Source organism: Engystomops pustulosus, chromosome 4, assembly GCF_040894005.1.
Source record: "Engystomops pustulosus chromosome 4, aEngPut4.maternal, whole genome shotgun sequence".
Lineage (NCBI taxonomy): Eukaryota > Metazoa > Chordata > Amphibia > Anura > Leptodactylidae > Engystomops > Engystomops pustulosus.
This window is the reverse complement of record NC_092414.1, coordinates 81,937,389-81,958,498: the sequence shown is the minus strand read 5'-3', so window position 1 is coordinate 81,958,498 and position 21,110 is coordinate 81,937,389. Positions and strand designations below refer to the sequence as shown.

The 21,110-nt window shown below is 39.5% G+C and overlaps 1 protein-coding gene across 1 annotated transcript in view; it reads right to left on the bottom strand.

Annotated features, from left to right (window-relative positions):
- TMTC2 (transmembrane O-mannosyltransferase targeting cadherins 2) overlaps positions 1–20,512 on the bottom strand; it is a 208,787-nt gene extending 188,275 nt beyond the window's left edge. Inside the window, exons 1-2 of the mRNA XM_072146509.1 lie at positions 20,392–20,512; positions 19,508–20,008 (exon numbers count right to left, since the gene is read on the bottom strand). Coding sequence (XP_072002610.1) covers positions 19,508–19,590 — 83 coding nt within the window. The 5' untranslated portion in view covers positions 19,591–20,008; positions 20,392–20,512. The remainder of the gene's footprint in view (positions 1–19,507; positions 20,009–20,391) is intronic.
- Positions 20,513–21,110: the final 598 nt, after the last annotated feature.

Below are 21,110 nucleotides of genomic sequence, written 5' to 3'. Positions count from 1 at the left end.
GGACAACAAAATTACCCTCTGGGACAAATAAAGTCATTCCTTTGCAATCATTGCGTTTGAATACAAATAATGAACTCTGCCTTCTCTTTCTTTTCCTAGGCACATTTTATACATTCCATTATTCAGCAATTGTATCAAAGTTTACACTATCAATCAGCAGTGTCTAGAAAAACTAAGGCAGTAACACATTCAAGACATGCAATCCAAAGGAACTGATGAAGAATCCTCATTATCATATACAGAAGGTGACATCTCCAAGTTCTCACATTGACAGGTTAACATCTTGAGCACAAACAATGTAGACCAGACACCCCTCACAACACCAGAAAAAGGTCTTCAATGTCAAGTGGAATTAAGGCAAAGAGAACCAGGCACAATGTATTGAAAAATAACTCTGTCTTATCTGCTCACCAATGTTATGCTACAGATGAAGGAGTAGGATCATTGTGAATACAGATAAGAGGTACTATAAATGGGATGTGGGTCAAAGCCTCACACTAACCAACAATAAACACAAGAAGTTGATGTTTAGTAAACCTTTTTAAAAGGACATCTATCATTAGATAGACTGATGTTTGACTAGTCCTTCGCAAATGCTCCTTAGTACTTAGAAACTTATTATAATCTTGCCCAAAAAAAAGTTTTTTAAAAATTGTGCAAATTAGCGAGAGCCGCTCAGGATTACATCACCAAAGCACCTTGGTTTAGAATTTATTCACTCATTCAATCCGCAGGTGGGACTGGAAGAGTGAGGGGAAGTGAATACACTGTAAAGAGGCATTCTGGTACATAAAAAAAACTTTTCATTATAATCTAGAACATTGCAGAAAAAAAAGTTTCTAAAAACCTGCTCGACTTTCCATTATACAAAGAATGAAATACAAAAACTCTGCTCTCATTTCAAGGATTGGAAAAGAAAGAAAAAAAAAAGAAAAAAAAAAAAGGTATAAACACAGCTACAGGCAGTCCCCGGGTTACATACATGATAGGGTCTGTAGGTTGAATTTGTATGCAAGTCGGAACTGTATATTTTATCATTGTAATCCCAGCCAGAATTTTTTTGGTCTCTGTGACTATTGGATTTTAAAAATGTTGGGTTGTCATAAGAACCAGGATTAACACTAAAGCTTCATTACGGACACATTTAATAACTGTTATAACTGTTTATTGTAGCCTGGGACTAAAGTACAGTAAATTACTAATATCCAGTGGTCCTTTTGTAACTAGGGGTCGTCTGTAAGTCTTAAGTAGGGGACCGCCTGTATTGTGAAATGGTTAAGCATCTTAAAAAACTCCCAGACTACATTTCCGCATACATCTATAACCGAAATTGTTTATTATTCACAAACGCTGAGCATTTGTACGAACAGATTGCAATATAAAAACCGCAACAAAGCAAACATTAAAGATCAAATGAAACAGATGGAGTTTTCTTGCAAATTGTTTGGAAACAGAGACAACTGTAAAATCAAAGTCTAGTTATGTAGCACTGTGTTAAACAGAAGACACAGAATACATCTTTATACATGAGGGCATTATGAATGATCACCCAAATCATTATCATTAGCCGGGCTCCGATAACCTAGGGCAGCACTGTATTAATTGTACGCCTCCAGATCGACAATTACAGTTTGCAAAAACGTTCTCCATCTAAATCTGTTACACAATGTATAGATACGTAATAGTGCGGAATCCAGAATATCTGTAAGTCATCATTATGTTAAGGAGGGGGCCATCAGTTAGTGACAGACTGGTCATCCGTCAGTCTCATCATACATTCTATAAGCCCAGAAGGGGCCTCCCAGCATAAATCTTATCCATCCCCATCAAAAGTTCATTTCCTTTGTCATCTCCCAGAATATAGAAGCACATTTTTGTGAACCTGTTACCATCCAGGATCATAGGATCATAGTTTACACGGTTTAAAAAGACACACGTCCATCAAGTTCAACCAAGGAAGGGATTGGATGAGGAAGGGATTTAGGGGAAACATTTCTATATAACATAACCGTCAATGTTATTTAGGATAATGGGTTTGTAGTGGTTTGTCCGACATTTTGCCATCCTGCACTCAGAACTTTCAGCTATAAAACGCTGCTCTTATTTTGGAAGTAACATCCACCAATGTAAAAAGGAACACTTTAATGTTGTCTTTCCGTGGTTGTGGCACAGTAGGAAAAATGAACACTTACCAAGCATAATGGAGAAGTAAGGTAAGGCCTATAGCAATAATTTTATGATAAAAGAAATACTATATAAAAAAGGTACAAGCCGCAACACTACCTTAAAACTGTACTTCGGTCCAATTTATCAGTTTCTGGCAGGACTGGCCTCTACAGCAACTCCTGACTCTCCCAGGTGGCAAATGTTATGGAAGAGGTTTTGGTCCAGCTGGCTCATAGCTCAATAAACCCTGCATGTATATAAGCGGATTAGGAGAAGCAATTTCTTTGCAATTTGGAATCTCTCGTATGTATGGCCAGCTATTGATAATCAGTAGGAGAACTTAGCCTCTACAGTAGGAGAAATAAGAGCTCTCCTTACAAAGGATTTGCCATTTTCACACAGAGCTAGTGACAGGTTCCTATAGAGCCATAGTAACTAACTGACACCATTCTTTTAACTAAAACTAGTTTCACTTACATCCCCATAAATAAACTATTAGATTACCTGCCATCCGAAGGATAATGCCCTGCTCAGCCAGCCTCACTATTCAGCAGTTCATATCATGTGTCTAGGGAGATGTCATCTGAGGTCCTATATCCTTTACATTTGCAAAATGTACCCATGTTTGTATCTGCTCACATAAAGCCTCCATGTACTTCTACTCCTCTCCATCCCCCATGGAGGCATAATGTGATTTGGTGTGATCAGATATTGGCATGGTGTCCAGTTTGCTAATGTTAGGTGGCTCGGTGATGTCACTCTGGTCACATGACTTGAATGTAACAAAAAATTTACACAAATAGTGGCAGATGGTACCCAAGTACAAAGAGGCAGGAAAGTGATTTGAAGAGACACCAAGCTGTCAGTGAAAATAAGAGGCCGTGGTTCACTAGCAGCCTGGGGGAGGAGAAGAGTTCAAAGACAAAGACAGTGAAGGTCAGGAAAGCTAGTTTATGTATTAATTAAGGTATTGTGCCTTACTGGCAGCTAATTTTAGGTGATGTGGGGAGTCCCTGGATAACTAAAAAACGCTCTCATCGGGCATCGAATCCCATAATGAGTGGCACAGGGTGATAAGTATTGGTAAGTAGGTTACATAAACCTCTAATAGGTATCGTCCATGTTCCAGTCAGCCCTAAAAGCCCTGATGACGCCAGTATAGGTGAAACATGTTGTGTGGGCTTAGCTGAGCAGCATGCTTATTTTTAATTTGCAGCAGACAGTTCATAGAGATGGGTTGATATGTAGATAGTTATTAGATAGACTGGCACGGAGAGGCCAATTATATGGTGAGAAAAGTTAGGATAACACCATACAGGTGGTTGTTGCAGTATTCTAAAAACTGGGGGTGGGGTAAATGATCAAACCCCTCTGAATAAAGCTACATTGTTCTATAGAAGATAGAGTTCCCCAGTTGCGATCTACCAGCATCTCTAGGTACTGTCTGTTTGTGTTCTAAAATGAACTTCACTATAACTGTTCTTAATATAAAGGTTATTTTTTAGCCATTCACTTCAGCCCTGGTGGAAAAAGGGCATTATTGGTCGCAAGCTGGGCGACTATTGGTTCTTTAAGTGGGGAGTCCCTTAAATTCCAACTGTAGACAGCACTGATTCAGTGTCTTTGCATATCATTAGTATGGTGTAGGGAACTGGTTTAGCCAATATACATGAAAATACAGGTTACACTTTGATTTGGACATGAAATCTCCATTAGGAGAACTATTAACTTCTAAAATATTAAAGGGTTGTAGGGAATTACTATAGCTCACACTAAATGAAGCTTTAAACAGCCACTAAAAGTACAGTATATACAGATTCTTTAAAAGAAAATACAGAGGCTGTCACAATAGCTCCCCAGACTATAATGTAAACTTCCATTAGTTAGTTTTCCACCTCCTTCGGCAGTAAATGCGATTTGTACAACATTTCATGTATGTCCAGCCCTACTTTACTAGGTTAAAGAGCATGCTGCCATTTAATAAATAAATGATGACAAAAACACATCTTTCTATGTAAGGGATTATAATAGCTGTAACTGTACATTAATGGGGATATCATTACAATGTATGTAATATAGTCCCAATGTAATTTAAAAAAAAAAAAAATTATATATATATATATAATAATAATAATAATAATAATAATAATAATAATAATAGAATCCCTGTGTCCTGTTTATTTAGATAAGATCACTGAGGACAGTCGGTGATGTGCAGAATCAGGGCCGGCACCAGCACTGTGCATAGTGTCGGGGTCCTGGGAGGCCCACATATGGCTCTACATAAGAAATCCCTGGGGTGGAAGGGGCTGTATTTAAAGAATCCATAGAGGCGAGGGTGGCTTTACATAAACTAGGGAACAGGAGACAGTTTTCATTTCTGAATTTTTAATGCCACCACATGAGTCCACTGCAAAGGGGCCTACTAAGGCTCTGTCGCCCAGTGGCCTAATGAAACCTGGAGCCGACCCTGTGCAGAACAACGTTACCCAGGTTTTTTTTTAACAATTGAAAATCCCCTTTAAGAAAGATCTCTCTCACAGTGCTGTGCCTTTTTTAGATGTTACAGACATTATATGTTATAGACATTTTATGGTATTAGGCGTCATGACAACAAACATGTTTTTGGGCCAAGTACTAGTCATTTTTTTTTTTTATCGGTTTGCACAGTTCACCGTTTCTTTCTACGGTTCATAACCCACCATAAAAAAGAAACATATCCAATTGTTGCCCTTATTTGCAGCTGGGGAAGATTTTATTTTTCCTGGGTCGGGGAGTTCTCCTTAGGGAGAGTTTGCCAATTAAGGCCGCCTTGTAGGTGTGAGGAAACTTGTAGCCAATGACGGACCACTTGGGGATTCTGGGAAAATATGCAAATATTTTTTTCAGGATGGGATAAGGACAACCATACCTCTTTTATCTACCTAGTAAAGCAACTCCCTTAACATCTTAATGATGCAAGATTGAACAAAACCAGTATATCTATTCCAAAAGGAACAGATTCCCAATTGTCAACAGCACCGTTTTGATGTGGTTGCATCTCTTCAGTATAGGGAACTGGTTAAGGCCTTACAAAGTAGGCATGGTTTTCCGACCCTAGTCAACAGCCTCTCACTCAGCCAAAACAGTTCTCTACATTGTACTGAAGAGATGCAACCACATCGAAACAGTGCTGTCTTCTGGAATAGATATACTGGTTTGGTTTAATTTTGAATCATGTCATGCTTAATGTTAAAGGGAGCTGCCTTACAAAGTAGCTAATATTTCTATGGTCTGATGACTCACGAGCTGCATAAGAGGAATCACGGCTTGAGAACTACACATGTTCATGTGCACACATCCCACATAAGATAATATGAATGGATAATGGTTACATTTCTCTTCATTTGATATTATAGTTTTCAAAGAAAGTTAAGCCCAAGTTAATCAAGCAATTTTTTAAGGAATATTTATAAAACAATGAAATAAATTACAGATCCGTGATAAAAACACAACTGTGCTGCTAACACTTTTCTTTATAGTTATGGTGAGAAGAGATGTGTTATCATACAAGACCCATAAGAGAGAAGAAGAGACATTTCCTTCACACCATGGAAATGAGGCTGAAAATATAACAATATCACACCATAAAAAAAATCAAACCGATAAAAAGATGCAAAAAAACTGTAATCCATAATGATCAAGCAATCACCAGACGGGAGATGAGCTCATAAACATGCCGCTACATCGACACTGCCTCGCTTATTAATTTACTAAATGAGACAGTTTATGGTGGAGCATGGAAATGAGTTCAATGATTTCTGTGTAAACATAAGAGGGTTCATGGAAATGCATCTAGCATCAGTATATGGCCATTACAGCAGACATTTTACTGATACAATATACTCTCCAGGCTCATAATCCAAATATTACAGCTAACAATACTGTATTACATTCTGAAGACCAATAGACTGCTGAGTGGCTAATGGTAAAGCCAGGCAATAATGAGCAGTCAACATGTCCAGTCACACATCAAGGCACAGACAGCAGGAGCAGGCTTTAGGCACTCAGCATGCTCACATACAATGACCAACATAAACGCTGGAAAGAGGGCCAACACAGTCAACGTGGGCAAAAGACACTGGTCTTTTGTTTTTACAACTCACCATCAAGTGTAGGATACTATGTATATACCATAAATCAATGGTAATGTTTACATAAATTGGGGGAGGTTCTAAGAAACCAATCCAAAGTGTGCCATGGATTAAATTCAGCAGACCAATGCTAGTGCTCCCATCATTGTGCATTGTTTACAGTGAATTGTAAATGCCATGGAAGAGTCACAGGTTGACCAAAATTTACATGCTACAAAAAAAATCTGTTCTTGCACCTCTAGATAGCTCAATAAGCATTTGTCCTGTGCCAAATATACATTAAAATACAAGTTACCATTTTCCTCTACAGTAATATTCCTACTACAGTAATATTACAGATGTTAATGCCATCACTGATAATCAATGGTTGACCATCAATGTGAAAAAAAAAAAATGAGAATGTTGTATAAGGCAAGAAATACAGCAAAAGCCCCAAAAGGACTTCCTTGTTACCATTCTTCACGTACTCACCAAATATGCAGGGCCAACCCTACAGCTCTATAGGACCACTGAACTTGAGAAGGAAGAGGAGGAGTCTTTTCTTTTAGTATAAATCTCCATGTAAGAAAACAATGGAATCCATGTATTGGACCCCAATGTGACTAAGGACACCCTTGACAGCTGACATGCTTAACTATTACCCTAAACATTTCCTAGCACAAAATCTTTACACAACTGGGAGAAACCTTAGAGAAAACTATAGAATCACTTTGGTCTCCAGAACTTGAGCCATGGCTTTGTCATTAATTTACAAACGTGTAATATTATGTAAATCTAAAACAACATGGAGGGTCCTAGGATAGAAGAAGAGTTGAGGTAGAATTTCTCATAAATATTGGTAGTAAATAATAGGCCTTGGTCAACCACAAAGGCGATAGCAACCGCCCGGTCTCTAGTCTCATCCCAGTTATTGCAGACTATACAATGGAAAATCCATTTACTGACAAAACAACACAGACCTGGTCACAAAGGCACCTTGTCATATATACAGGAAACAAAAAGACTAATTACTTAATGAGCAGATTTCTCGACAGGATTACATCAAAAAGAAAAAGCACATGTGAAGCAACATGAAGCATCCCGTGTGCCGCTTGTAAAACCGTATAAGAGGGGGCAATCTTCTTCACAGTGAATAGAAAGCTCCACATTTAATTAATTGCTCATTTCAAGTCATTTAGTGAAAATCCAGCCTCCAACGCAGACACAGAGAAGGATTATCAGAAATGCTTTATCTAAAACTATTCTAATTAAGATGGAAATCAATAATCAGTACCATTAATTATACAATTACCAAACACAAAATAATTCTCAGGGTCTCTGATACCATCAAATCTTTCCTGTTATTAGTCTAGGAAGAGTCAGATTTTACAGCATTTGTTGAGTTATATGAAAGTCATAGCAGTCAGGCTAATAGAGATAATACATTGAGAGAGATATTTAACTGCGGTCCTTAAAATTTGATCAATATAAGATGGTTTTAAAATGATTAAATGTCACATAGGATTATTTAATCTGAATTAATAAATTACTTGGAAAAGTTCTCACAAGGATATAGTAAGGCTTATTCAGAAGATGTCTACTGTCCATGGTCATTACAGCTCAGGGTCCTCTTGATACTACAGATTTGTTTAGTCCATTTGGCAATTCTGTGCCAGACAGAAGCCTAGTCATGACTACAAGTCCTGGGGAGTATCAAGCAAGACTAGGGCAGGATGAACACCAGGCAGGGTACTTTGCTTCACAATGAAGGAAACGGCCATCGCTAACACCAACCGCGGGTGTTAATCCTCTGATCTCCATCTGCATATTGGCTCAGATTGTCGCTCCCCGTGACGTCATCAGGGAGCGGCGATCCGTTGCCATGACAGCCTCAGGTCACACGAAGATCTGAGGCGATCATGTTTTAGATTTGCACATTGTAATAGATGATGTGCAAAATCCCCATGTCATAATGTAGGATGGTGGTATATGCTAGGATCAATCAGACAACCTAGAGTTAAAGTACCCTAGGGTTTTAATAATTATTATTTATACAGCGCACACAGATTACGCAGTGCTGCACAAAGCATGTCAAAATTATCCCTGTCCCCATGGGGCTCACAATCTAAACAACCTAACAGTATGTTTTGGAGTGTGGGAGGAAACCGGAGGGACCAAAGGAGACCCACGCAAACACGGAGAGAACCCACAAAAACTCTTTGCAGATGAGGGGGGGGGGGGATTCGAGCCCAGGACCCTAGCGCTGCAAGGCAGAAGTGCTACTCACTCAGCCACCGTTTTCTCCTCTTTTTCCTTCCCAGTCCCCTTTAAAAAAAAAGTCCTGCTATAATTTGCCCTCTCCATATCTACTCCCAATATTTCAATGTATTATTTTTATTGCAATACGATTTTTCAAATGCTTTTATTTGGTTTATCCTGCTTGATTTTGATAGATTTCCTTCAATTCCACAAAAAAAAAAAAAAAAAAAAATCTAAGCAATAGTCATAGTAAAAGATAGCAGTACATTTACATTTTTTATCAATGGGGGAAAAAAAAATGGTTCAGCATTAGCCAACTTGAAGAGTGCAGAAGAGCGCGCCTTATAAATCAAACCTGTCCATTAATAATGAGATGGAAATGTATACATAAATTCACAAGCAGATGGCACTTCTACTTCTCCCCAACGTACAGCGGCTCTTTCTTTGGCTTTGTGTATGTGGGTCACTTGCTTGATTAGATCTCAAGTGGCAAACCAAAGGGACCTCGCTTACAAACCCATTCTCGCTCACAAGCCTGGCCTGCTGCTAATTCATGCATCAACTTCATTATTGTTTAGGGAAATTGAATTTCCAGTTGCTCACTACACAGTCTTAAGACAAGCAAAATAACATTGCCTTTGTGTTTTACATTTGTCCAAACATGAAAAGATTCTGCCTTGCCGAAATACTAAACACATACTGTACTTTTATTGTACAGAGAATGAGTTTACGACGTGACTGCTGGTCTGAAATAAATGGTCCAAACAGAAGCGCCGCATCGCAGCGCAGAACATGTGCCAGTGGCCTGCAATAAAGAAAATCCCATTAAAAGTGTTTATTTACTTTCATTAGTTTCCAACAACAGCACAGGCCAGTTGGAATTCACCTTAATCAGCCAACCAAGACAAAAAGCAGAGATCCATTCCAGGCCTAGTCCATTATGCGATGTATTTTCTGAGCTTCAGTTCAATTCAGTGCCATTTCTCTTTAGTTTGAACTATAACAGAGACCCACGAGGCTCCGAAAATACTTCACCGGTACAAATATTTTAATATTTGCACTATACTAAGCAAACGTAATCCAGGAAAAAAACTCAAACTATAAAATCTGTCACAGAGGAACAAAGGAGAGTGGGCAGCAAAAATAGAAATGAAACCCTAAATTTTATTAAAAAGAATGAACTAGAAATTTCAAGAGAATTCTAAGTTTGTATGGAAGATATGCAGATATGCAGCTTACTGACCAAGTTTTCAAGATTACAGAGGGGGAAAAAGTGCTTTATGTTCTTTTAATGGCTCTGTAAGTGGGTATCATACAGAAAATCAGACTTAATGTAATATACAAATTTGTAATCATGGAGGCGGAGATCCTTCCACGCCTTCTCCATCAACTCTCCTGAAGTCCTATGCATGAGCCATGGAGTCCTGATAGGAGGCGTTTCGAGATGGGAGAGCTTGACTTCAGCGTTTAGCTCTCCAATAACATGATCTTATACAAAATAATCTAATAAGATTTCAAAAAGTTGATTTTCAAGATGAAACCAGCATGCCAGACAATAAAGAGAACATGAAATCTGCTTGATAAAAAGGTACTGGCAGTGGTTTATTAGCTGGAAGAGGCCACACAGCCCAACATATTCATTCTAATGGGGTTCTAACTAGAGATGAGCAAATATAGTATTTGGATGAATCTTTTAAAATGGTGACTAGCTAATATGGTAATTTATCCCAGAGCTTAGGGATGGGCATCCGAAAATTAATTTAAATTAAAAAAAAAATAAATAAAAAAAAAAGCATTAAAATAAACCAGATAGCAGTGTTTTAACTGAGAAAATTGTTTTTTTTAGAGGACTATAGGTGGTTATATACCAATTTCCTGGACAATAGCAGCAACATAGTTTTGGAGTCATTTGATCCCAAACTGAAACTTTTGAAAATTTTCATACAAAATGTATCTACATCTCCAATTGAATGCAGGAGTGAATAGCTACAACGTATAGGAAAATATGTTACGATTTGCCATAAAATTAAATGGCCCCCTCTGGATTTTTCATGCTGGAAATCTATCCTCAGCTCAGTGCCTATTTAAGTGATGGACCCTATGAATTACATACAGAAACTATACTGTGAATAATTCAAGAGTATCGATGCTGGGGAGTGGAAAATTCTTAACCCTTGGAAAACCTACACTGGTTATGTAATTTTCTAATAATGAATATCAAGGCAGTTTCTGGGTTACGTAAAGGACAGGTTTCGTAGGTTTGTGCATATGTTGGATTTGTATGTCAGAGCTGGTTACTCCAACAAATTATTTTTTGTTCCCTTTGACAATTGGATTTTAAAAATTGTGTTGATATGGGAACAAGGATGATCAATAAAGCTTCATTGTAGAAGCCTTACAGTTAATTGTCGCAGCCCGAGACACAAGTTTAGTAAATTGCCAGCATCCAGAGAGCTTCCCTAGAAGCCACAGTGGGCAAAGAGGTCCATTTGTAACTAGGGGGTTGTCTGTAAGTCGGGGACTGCCTGTAATAGAAAACGCTATTTCTCCACAAGAAACCTTGTGGAAAATGTAGATTTATTAATTTATAGCTCTGCTCTTTTAAAGATGATTAGTCAAGAGGGTGAATCTGTCCTATTACTGAACAGGTTTAGTTATTCACTTTACAATCCAGGTTAACATCAACCTGGTCAAAGATGAAATATGAATCTGCAGGTTGTAAGAAAATTCTGTAGCATGTTCATCTGCTGAGCAATAAACGAAAAATCAAGCTGGTATTACATAAATGTGGAATATGTTGCTTTTAGTATGTGTAAACCATGCTATTCATTAGCATGCTGCACTTATATAAACCATAGGACATGTTATAGCAATATTTGTCTTGGCTTCTATGCCGTATTAACCTTTTGAATGCATTTCTGTAATAAACAGACATTATTTCACATTATATATTTACATTAAGCAGTTCGGAAACTTTTTTAATGCATTGCTAGTAAAAATGTCTGAAATAGTTCCTTCATAAAAATTGTTGTGAAAACAGGTGAAGCCTGTTACTGGGCATATATTAATTTTTATACTCCAACCCTAATTTATAAATTAGAGGACGAACAAGACTCTTTACATGGATAATGGAACACAGAACTTTCACAAAATGTGGAAAAATGTATCCTCGCCGAGGCTTTATGCCCGTCACTTATTCCATTCAGTCAGGCTTTATGTTTGTATTTACAGAAATGGCCTGGCTATAGTGCCAACCTATCAGATACCGCCATTTATTCTCTATCCTGGAATTATATATGAGGCCCAAAGTGTGGATTGCAGGGGGTCCAAAATTACAATCAAAGGTTGGATCTATTAAAACGTATTATCACCAATGGGCCTCAAACTACCATCAGTTTCCAGATTAATCTAAAGGGCAGATTTATCACTATTTCGCTAGTCTTAAGATGAACCTCTTTAGATGTATTATAGTGGGTTGGATGGCTTTATAAATGTGGCACATGAGAGGTTAATATCTACAGTGAATATGCAACTACCGTATTTAGTTAAAAAAAGTTGCTCATTAAGCATAACTAGTTCCTAAGTTTTTCCTACACCAGAACAACAAGAGTTTGCACCTAAATTTGCAACTTATTAAAAAAAAAACACACACATCTGGGTTCACATGATAAGTTGTTAGAAGCAAAAAGTGGGTTTGGTGGGCAAAAACTAGCAAATTTGCCCCAAATTGGCAGAAGAGAAAAATGATGTAACTAATCCCCCCACCCAAATCTTCCAACTCCGTTCACACAGCTCTAACACATGTCAAAGTCTGTATTTTTTCACAGATCCCACAATGAAAATCCAAGGCCTACCTGGATGATTACAAAAATATATTGTATCCCTTTACTGTGGAAACAGCCCAAGGGCCTATGAAATTTTTTTTCTCTTCCCAACTTTGGCGATTTTCACTGAACCATTCTTTCTGTGCTTTTTAACAATTAAAAAATGAATAATAATAATAATAACAACAACAACTGAAAGCCAGGTGATGAAAAACCTATGAACACTTTTGTGAAAAAGCCCTAAGTGGGGCTTATTAAGTTTGTGAAAAAGAGAGCATGTGACGGTTGTATTTGCTGGACTGAACAGGGATCTGGACTACAATATCAGTCATCTACTGCCTCATCTCTGACAGTAGATGACCGATCCCATAAGTCCAGGTCTTATGGTTGGCCCATGTAGTAGTTAGGCCTCCTGTGCAGGGCCGATTGTTGGCCCGGCAAGTTGTGCAGAGGATAGAAGTCCTTAGAGTATAATGTGTGAGAACTTACAGCCATTTCTTTTTTTACGGATTGCACACCATCGTGCGCAAGAGGCTTCAGTCACAGGAATATGGCCACTGTGCAGTCTATGTTTAATGGACTAAATACAGGCGGTCCCCTACTTAAGAACACCCGACTTACAGATGACCCCTAGTTACAAATGGACTTCTGGATGTTGGTAATTTACTCTAATTTAGCCCTAGGCTACAATAAACAACTCTACCAGTTATTAATGGTGTCTGCAATTTAGCTTTATTGTAAATCTGGTTCTTATGACAACCCAACATTTTTAAAATTCAATTGTCACAGAGACCGTAAATAGTATACAGTTCCGACTTACATACAAATTCAACTTAAGATCAAACCTACAGAACCTATCCTGTATGTAACCCGGGGACTGCCTGTATACCCATCTGAAGTCAGGCCAATAATGAAAGAGAGTTTACATTATAAGTAAACAAGCACAACTTCACCTGTCCCATGTACCAACTCCTCTCTGAACTCTCTAGTATTTAACATTCCTACAACAACAATTTCATGAAATACTCCAAGCCCCACTCCGCTCCAGACCCCTGTGTAATGGAGGGGTCAACAAGTGATGAGATCCAGGAGATTCCCATTTGCAGCTTTGTCTAGCATATACAGCATACTTCACAATTCTTCAGCCAGGACCAGACCTAATGAAAGCAGTATGTGGTATGCTAGCACACTTTATTGGTAGGCAGATAAATGTATCCAAACATGTGAAAAGCTAAAAAGAACACATGATAGTAATATTCTTCAGACATTTCTTTATAGGTTGTATGTCAGTGCTGCATATACAATATGTCCTTGTCATTAAGATGCTAAAACAAAACAGACAAACTAATGCATTTTATTTTATATTCTCTCATCCTCACAATGATAAAAAAAATAAATAAACATTTCCACTTGTCAGTGCCCCGTCTCTCCTGTCTGAAAACGTACCTTGTGCCCTGTCTGTCTATGGGCAGAGGTGTCACCAATGTTACCACCTGCAGCAGTAACAGAAGACCCACAAAGAACATTAACATCCATTTTTTTTTCATGGGCAATTTGTTTGGCTTCCTTTTTTTGATTCATCAGTCCGTTTTTTAACACACTTGTTTCACAAGTCTGTCATCTGCCTGTATGATTTTTACAAACACAAAAACTTTGTGATGGTCAAGATGTCATCCAAGTGTTGTCGTTTACAAATGGTCCGTGTAAACACTTCTTGGCATGTGCTTTGTTTTAATGGATTTGTCTTACAGTTTGTTAAAATAACATGTGCGCTGATCCATTAAAACTGATTGCATTTAATGCACCTGCTTTCCCTCTGTCATAGTCACGTGCATCTTCCCTTCTTCCTATTGTTAGGATGATACTTATATAAAAGGTGTAAAAGTAAAAACTTAAGTTAAACGCATGTTAAACACAAGGTCCCACATTCATTATTAGAGGCAAACTGCATGAACGTGCAGCGTCCACCACATTTCTGTGGGACTTGTGGCGGCCGGGCTAAGGCTAAAGTTACACTACCGTCCGTTAAAAAAAAAAAAAAAGTGAAGAATGGAGGTTTAAACGGAGGTTGAACATATCAGTTAAAAAAACCTATTGACATCAATGAAAATTTTATGTTATCCCTTATGGTCAGTTTGTCATGTATCGGTTATCCATGCTTCTCCCCCCCCCAAACAGTGGAAAAGTACTGCAGCCTTCATCATTTTTTCCCAAAAAAAAAAAAAAAACACATAGATAATGGATTCCTGCCTAAATGGAACAAGACAGATGACATAAAGTTTACATTGGTTTCGTTAAAACACTGTTAAACCTTTATTGTTTATTTTTTTGACGGAGGGAAGGACCAGTAGTTTGAGATGAACCTAATAAAACCCCTGTATATCGGCATGCACCGACTGGCTGTCTAGTAGTGCCAATCTGCAGTACCACATGTAGTGTATGGCTCTTTACTCCTTCCAGGATGAGCTTCTTCACATATGTTTATGGTGTACATTGCACAGAAACGCATGTCCTAGATACCAAAAGTAACTTACACCTCCCAAACTTTCTTATTTATACCAATACTTACTTTCTTAATATGAAATTGGCCTTTACTCATTCCTTTAATAGTTAATGATTTCCTTATTTTGTGACTTTGGAACCAATAATATGCTTTTCAAGTTACAAAGGTTTCAAATGACAACAGTACAAGTTAAAATGAACTTACAGGAGTACTCAGATTCTTATATACGTCACTTATTGTGAGTCATACAGGACATATATGATATGACATGAAGATCTGTAAAACTACCCCACCAAGTACAGAATTTCTTTTCACAGACCATGAAGCAATCACAAGTTTACTTCTCCTTCTTCTAAATTACACTTCAGCTGGAGGAGCATTCTTCATCTCCAAAGAGGAAAGTGATGGAATACTTGTGTGGACTGTAAACACCAGGAACGCTATTGGCATGGTTCATTGTGCTGCAGAAGGAGCTGAACTCCGTCAGAACCATGCCGAGCAGGCCAGCTCTTTCTGAGCATAGGAGAAATTGTTATGCAGCACAGATTTGCGCTACAGCTGCAAAGTGATTTCCAAATGAGGCTCTTACAGCACGCCTAGAATAAGAAATCCCTGACTCTCCATTCTATGTATCATTTAACATTTAGTCACTGCTCCTGGGTATCACATTATCTTGTAAAGGTTAAAAAAGATCATATAATGACATGAATTAAAAATCTAAATATCTGCTGGATGCAATTCTGCTATGGATCTACCATCGCTGATAACTTTACTGCCATCTACGGAGGTGTAAAGTATAACAGGTGGATAACAAGAAACATACAACCCAGCCTGCTCTAGAAACCCTTTTCTGGGGGCAAAGAAACTGTTCTACATTATTAGTTTTTACCATTTAATTAAAAAATATATTTTTATATTAAAAAAAAATATATATATCAAATTATATGAGAAATAAGTTACACTGACAACCCACCCCAATTCCTTCTGTACTTTTCTAGCTATGTGTGCATGAAAAGGTCACTAAAAATTGTTCAATGACCTTACTTTTTTTCTTTTCTTTTCTAGGAAATTACCCAATAGTTATGTCAGACATGACATTATCAGGAATAAATATAGAAATCTATAGTGAGAACTGATCTATCTAGTTGCAATCATCATGTGTGTGTTTTATCTATTACATTTGTTGCGGTTGTTTATTAGTAGTAAAGATTTATATAAATCAACATATAACGACAAAATTCATGGACTGAAACCTAAATTTTAAAGCTAATCCCAGACGTAAAAGACAGTGTAAAAAACAGACAAGTGAAATTGGATGAAACTGATGTATTAAACACACAGCAAATACATTCCACAAATTGACGTTTTGACAATATTACGGTATGTTCACCCATCATTAAACCTGAAAAAAAAAAAAAACCCCACACAGATTCCCACATAGTAGTTAGCAAGCATTATATGCCAACCAGATCCTTCTATACCATCTACAATTGTTACCACACATCAAAATCTGTACAAACTGACCCTTAGGCCCCTTCTCCACTGGCGTTTTTCACGCGCGAGTTCTGCGCGTGCATTTGACGCTCAGAACTCGCATTGCACTCTGTCCCATTGTATTCAATGGGTCTTTCTCCATTAGCGTGGTTTTTAACGCGCGTGCTTGCGTTCGTTTGCACGCGCGTCAAAATCGCAGCATGCTCTATTTTTGCGGGTCACGCGCGTTTTTCACGCCCCATTCAAGTCTATGGAGATGCATCAAGAACGCATTGCACTCGCAATCATTGCAAGTGCAATGCGAGTGCAATGCGTTTTAAACGTAAGGGTTGCTAGGTGACCAGAATAACATTATTTCCCCTGCTCGCGATCGAGCATTTAATTAAAAAAACACAATGAAGAACAGTGAAGAATAGAATAAAATCATTGTACACAGTGAACACAGTGACCACAGGATCATTTAAGATAAAAACACAGTGCAGAACACAGTGCAGAATAGATTACAGATGTTCGGCACATCTGCTTACTTGTCGGGAGATACGCGCGGAACGGTGCGAACAAAATAGCATGTGAAGAACAATATATATGTGTGAAGAACACATTGCAGATGTATTTAAACATCTGCAATTTGTTCTTCACACACATATATATTGTTCTTCACATGCTATTTTGTTCGCGCCGTTCCGCGCGTATCTCCCGACAAGTAAGCAGATGTGCCGAACATCTGTAATCTATTCTGCACTGTGTTCTGCACTGTGTTTTTATCTTAAATGATCCTGTGGTCACTGTGTACAATGTTTTTATTCTATTCTTCACTGTTCTTCACATCTGCTAAATTGTCGGGAGATAATATACGCGCGGAACAGTGAAGAATAGATCGCCGATGTTTGCAAATTATCAGAAGACATTATTTTTCAATTAAATAACACATTTTAATCCCAAACCATGGTCCCTTTGAAATATGCTCGAGTCTCCCATTGAATCGCGCGTCAAAAATGCGCCGAAAACGCAAAAAAAAACGCAAATTACTCCAAGGAAAAATGGAACAAAAACGCAGCCAAAACGTCAGTTTTTCACGCATTGCACCCGCACGTGAAACGCAACGCTAGTGTGCAAGAGGCCTTAGATGGCACTTTACTCACATGTCAAGACATACTACATAGAGAATTGCAGTTTTGCCTTTAACAGGGAGCTAAGGTTTGGGATATGTCAGAAAGAGATATTATCGGAGGGGTAAAGTAATTAAATTATATGAAAGTAAAAACCAAAAACGCAGCAATTTCCCCATTAAATCATGAAGCGTTCTGACATGTGTACGAACAGAAAACTACGATGTTGCACATTCCCCAATATATAACCCCGAGACATTTCTATCATTAAGAACATTTTTTTTAACAAAAACCTCGTACTGAAATAAATACATTTTCATTGTGTATATATACACCCATAAATTTGTTGAAAAATTGTTAGTATCCGTTAAACTAGATTCAGTAGCACTTGATTTTATCTTACACCAATAACCATAATGTATTTCGCAAAAAGCAATGCAATGCTGATAATATATGCAACAATTTAGGTAATTCTTCTCCTGCCCATGAGACTAGCAGCTATGGAGATGACAGTGTTCCAGGCTGAGCAGACATTGATCACTCATCACACAGTGCAAGGACTGGCTCAGCAGTGAATGATGAAATCTCAGAGATAACCTATTACTAGTCTCAGCTATCAGTGATGCCACCAGTGGCATGGGCACTGCAGAGGCATTTGCACACAACTATCCCATTAGCAGTGCATGTGGCATCTTGTAGACTCCACTTCCCCATGGCCTGTCACAAAGAGCTGCATTACCAGAGCCCAGGGGATCCATTCACTCCCCACAGTAAAGAGAGGCTGATGAAAGCTGTCAGAGTAAATCTATGCTCACTTTTTGGATGGTTTAATTTCAATGGAGCATGAAACTCCCCAGGATGGTTAATAGGCTTAGCCAGGCGTGCCGTTCTCCCTAATATATTTTAATTATGCATCAGTCTTAATTGTAATCAGATTAAAATCCTTGAATAAAGCGGCACAAATCTGAGGTTTCCCTTATGATTACTTAGAAGGACTTCATCTTTCTAAGCAGGTCCACAACTACTGGGTGACAGAGAAAGATGCCGTCTCTTCTAACACATCAGATGTGTGGGACAGGTCTGAGGATACAGAGGATGGCTGCTGGAATATTCATAGAAATATATAACACAAGATGTGTGGCAAATTATTCAAATGGAGTTTCTTAAAATAGAAGATGACAGACATTGGAGTCATGGCAGGTACAGGACAGACTTGTCACACTGCTGCTCTGTGCAACTAGTTGTGGGTGACATGTGTGCAGCAGGTCTCAGAAGCTGGAATTTCACTAGTAGGACAAATGTCACAGAAAACTCAGGATACACGAGATGTATAATAATGAATTATGTAATACGCATATATGCCATGTATATGAGATGATGGATCAGTACCGCTATAGGCTGATGCCCTGGGCTTTCCCCTGTCTTGCTGTATAGTAAATGGGAGATGTTGTGTGTGTGACGGGTCGGTACCACTACAGGCTGATGCACTGGGCTTCCACCTGTCTTGCTGTATAGCACATGGGAGAAGTGGTGTGTGACGGGTCGGAACCACTACAGGCTGAAGCACTGGGCTTATACCTGTCCTGCTGTATAGCACATGGGAGATGTAGTGTGTGACGGGTCGGTACCACTATAGGCTGATGCACTGGGCTTTCCCCTGTCTTTCCGTATAGTAAATGGGGGATTTAGTGTGTGTGACGGGTCGGAACCACTACAGGCTGATGCATTGGGCTTTCACCTGCCTTGCTGTATAGCACATGGGAGATGTGGTACCGACCTGTCACACACTACTATAGGCTGATTCCCTGGGCTTTCACCTGCCTTGCTGTACAGCACATGGTAGATGTAGTGTGGGTGATGGGTCAGTACCACTACAGGCTGATGCCCTGGGCTTTCACCTGTCCTGTTGTATGGCACATTGGAGATGTATTGTGTACAGGCAGCTAGTATGGAAAGGATGAGATCTCCAGTAGTAAAGTTACAAGTGTGATGTGCGTGATGACGCCTCCTGCCCGGATCAGCACAAAGTTTTCCTCTTACCTGTCATCATAGCAGAAATCTGCGCCCAGGGTGTTGAGGTACAGGACAAGCCCCAGGGCGCTGCTCAGCACCTCAGCGATCATGTCTCCCTTGTCCTTTGTGTGCTGCTCTCCTGGGTGTGAGGATCACAGGCCGCTCTCCATATCTTCTAGATGGCCAGTCCCAGGATGGACGCTCCCTAACCCATGTCAGCTCTCCCTGTGGTACACAGCGGCAGGGAGGGAGATAGAAGGATGCTGCTTCTGTGCTGACACGAGGAGGAGGAGGAGGAGGAGGAGTAGAAGGACCTGCACCGCTCCACTCCCAGCTCTCTCCAGCAGCGCACTCATTCAATGTAGTATTCCAAGTTGCACTCCTTGTGGTGCTATGGAAGGGGGATCCTACCCCACTGTGACGTTCCAAGACAAATCCAAGCACACCGAAATGAAACGAAAGAGTGATGCTTTTATTGTGGCCCAAGAACACGTGACGATTCGACTTGCATTGAGCCTTTGTCAAACACTACAATATAAAGTGCATAAACAGGGTGTCAGTCACTTGACAGAAATACAACAATAGGGTCAAGGGTTATATACAAATTATATTGTACAAAAGTTTACATCCAATAAGTCTTAGGATTCTCCAGATTTCCAGGATGAGGAACAGCAAGCGAGAAATAATGGGATCATGCTGTAATTCTTACTCTCTGAGTAGATATACTACTTTGTATGGACAGGATTATGGACAAGCAGCAGACATAACAGAGGGACATTGCCCTACTCCTGCTATAGCACCAGCAGTGTCAGTCAGAGGAGCCTTCTCATCACACATAACAAAGGAACATCACAGAAGGGTGCGGGTAAGTCAGTGTATAGGACACATGTGAGGACCGGAGCAGAGCTTACCAGGGTGCTGCTGGGTGAGGAGGCGCAGCACTAACCATGGACGGGAAAGCACGGCGGGGCTGTAGTGAGATGCTGATGTGCGTGTGGGCAGATGGAGTTTCATACACTCGTCCCTCCCCATGGGGGTGGATCAGCCAGGGATGTACCAATCAGCTGTGGGGAAGTGTGTGTTGTACTGCGGCTGCGTGCAGGGGAGGGGGAGGGAGAGAGCAGCTATCAGTCTGTGTGAGCTGAGAGAGAGGAGCTGCCGGCACCTGCATCAGCTGTTGTAGCAGAGAGATGAATGCCATGGGAGGCGTGCTCCTGATAGATGGAGTATTTGTGTATGAATGAGTTATATGACAATTTGTAAGAACATGTTCTATTGCTATTTATTATTATCTATATGTAGAGCACCATTCATTCCATGGTGCTATACAATCAGTAGGCGGTTCACATACATTCCATTAAAGAGGACCTATCACCCATACATGGGCACTAGGAGCTGCTTACTAAAGTAAAGTAAGCAGCTCCTAGTGCTTGAACAAACGCCGCAGTGTTAGAAGGATAGCGTTACCGGAAACTTAAGGTAACGCTATCTAACACTGTGGCGGGGTACAATGTAATTGTCGGACCGCTCGCAAAGCTGTCCGGTGTATTCATGAGGGGGTGGTCCGAGCAGCTGCCTCTTCCCCGTCCCCACTCGCTCCATAAGCCGTGCATCATGCGACAGTCACCGC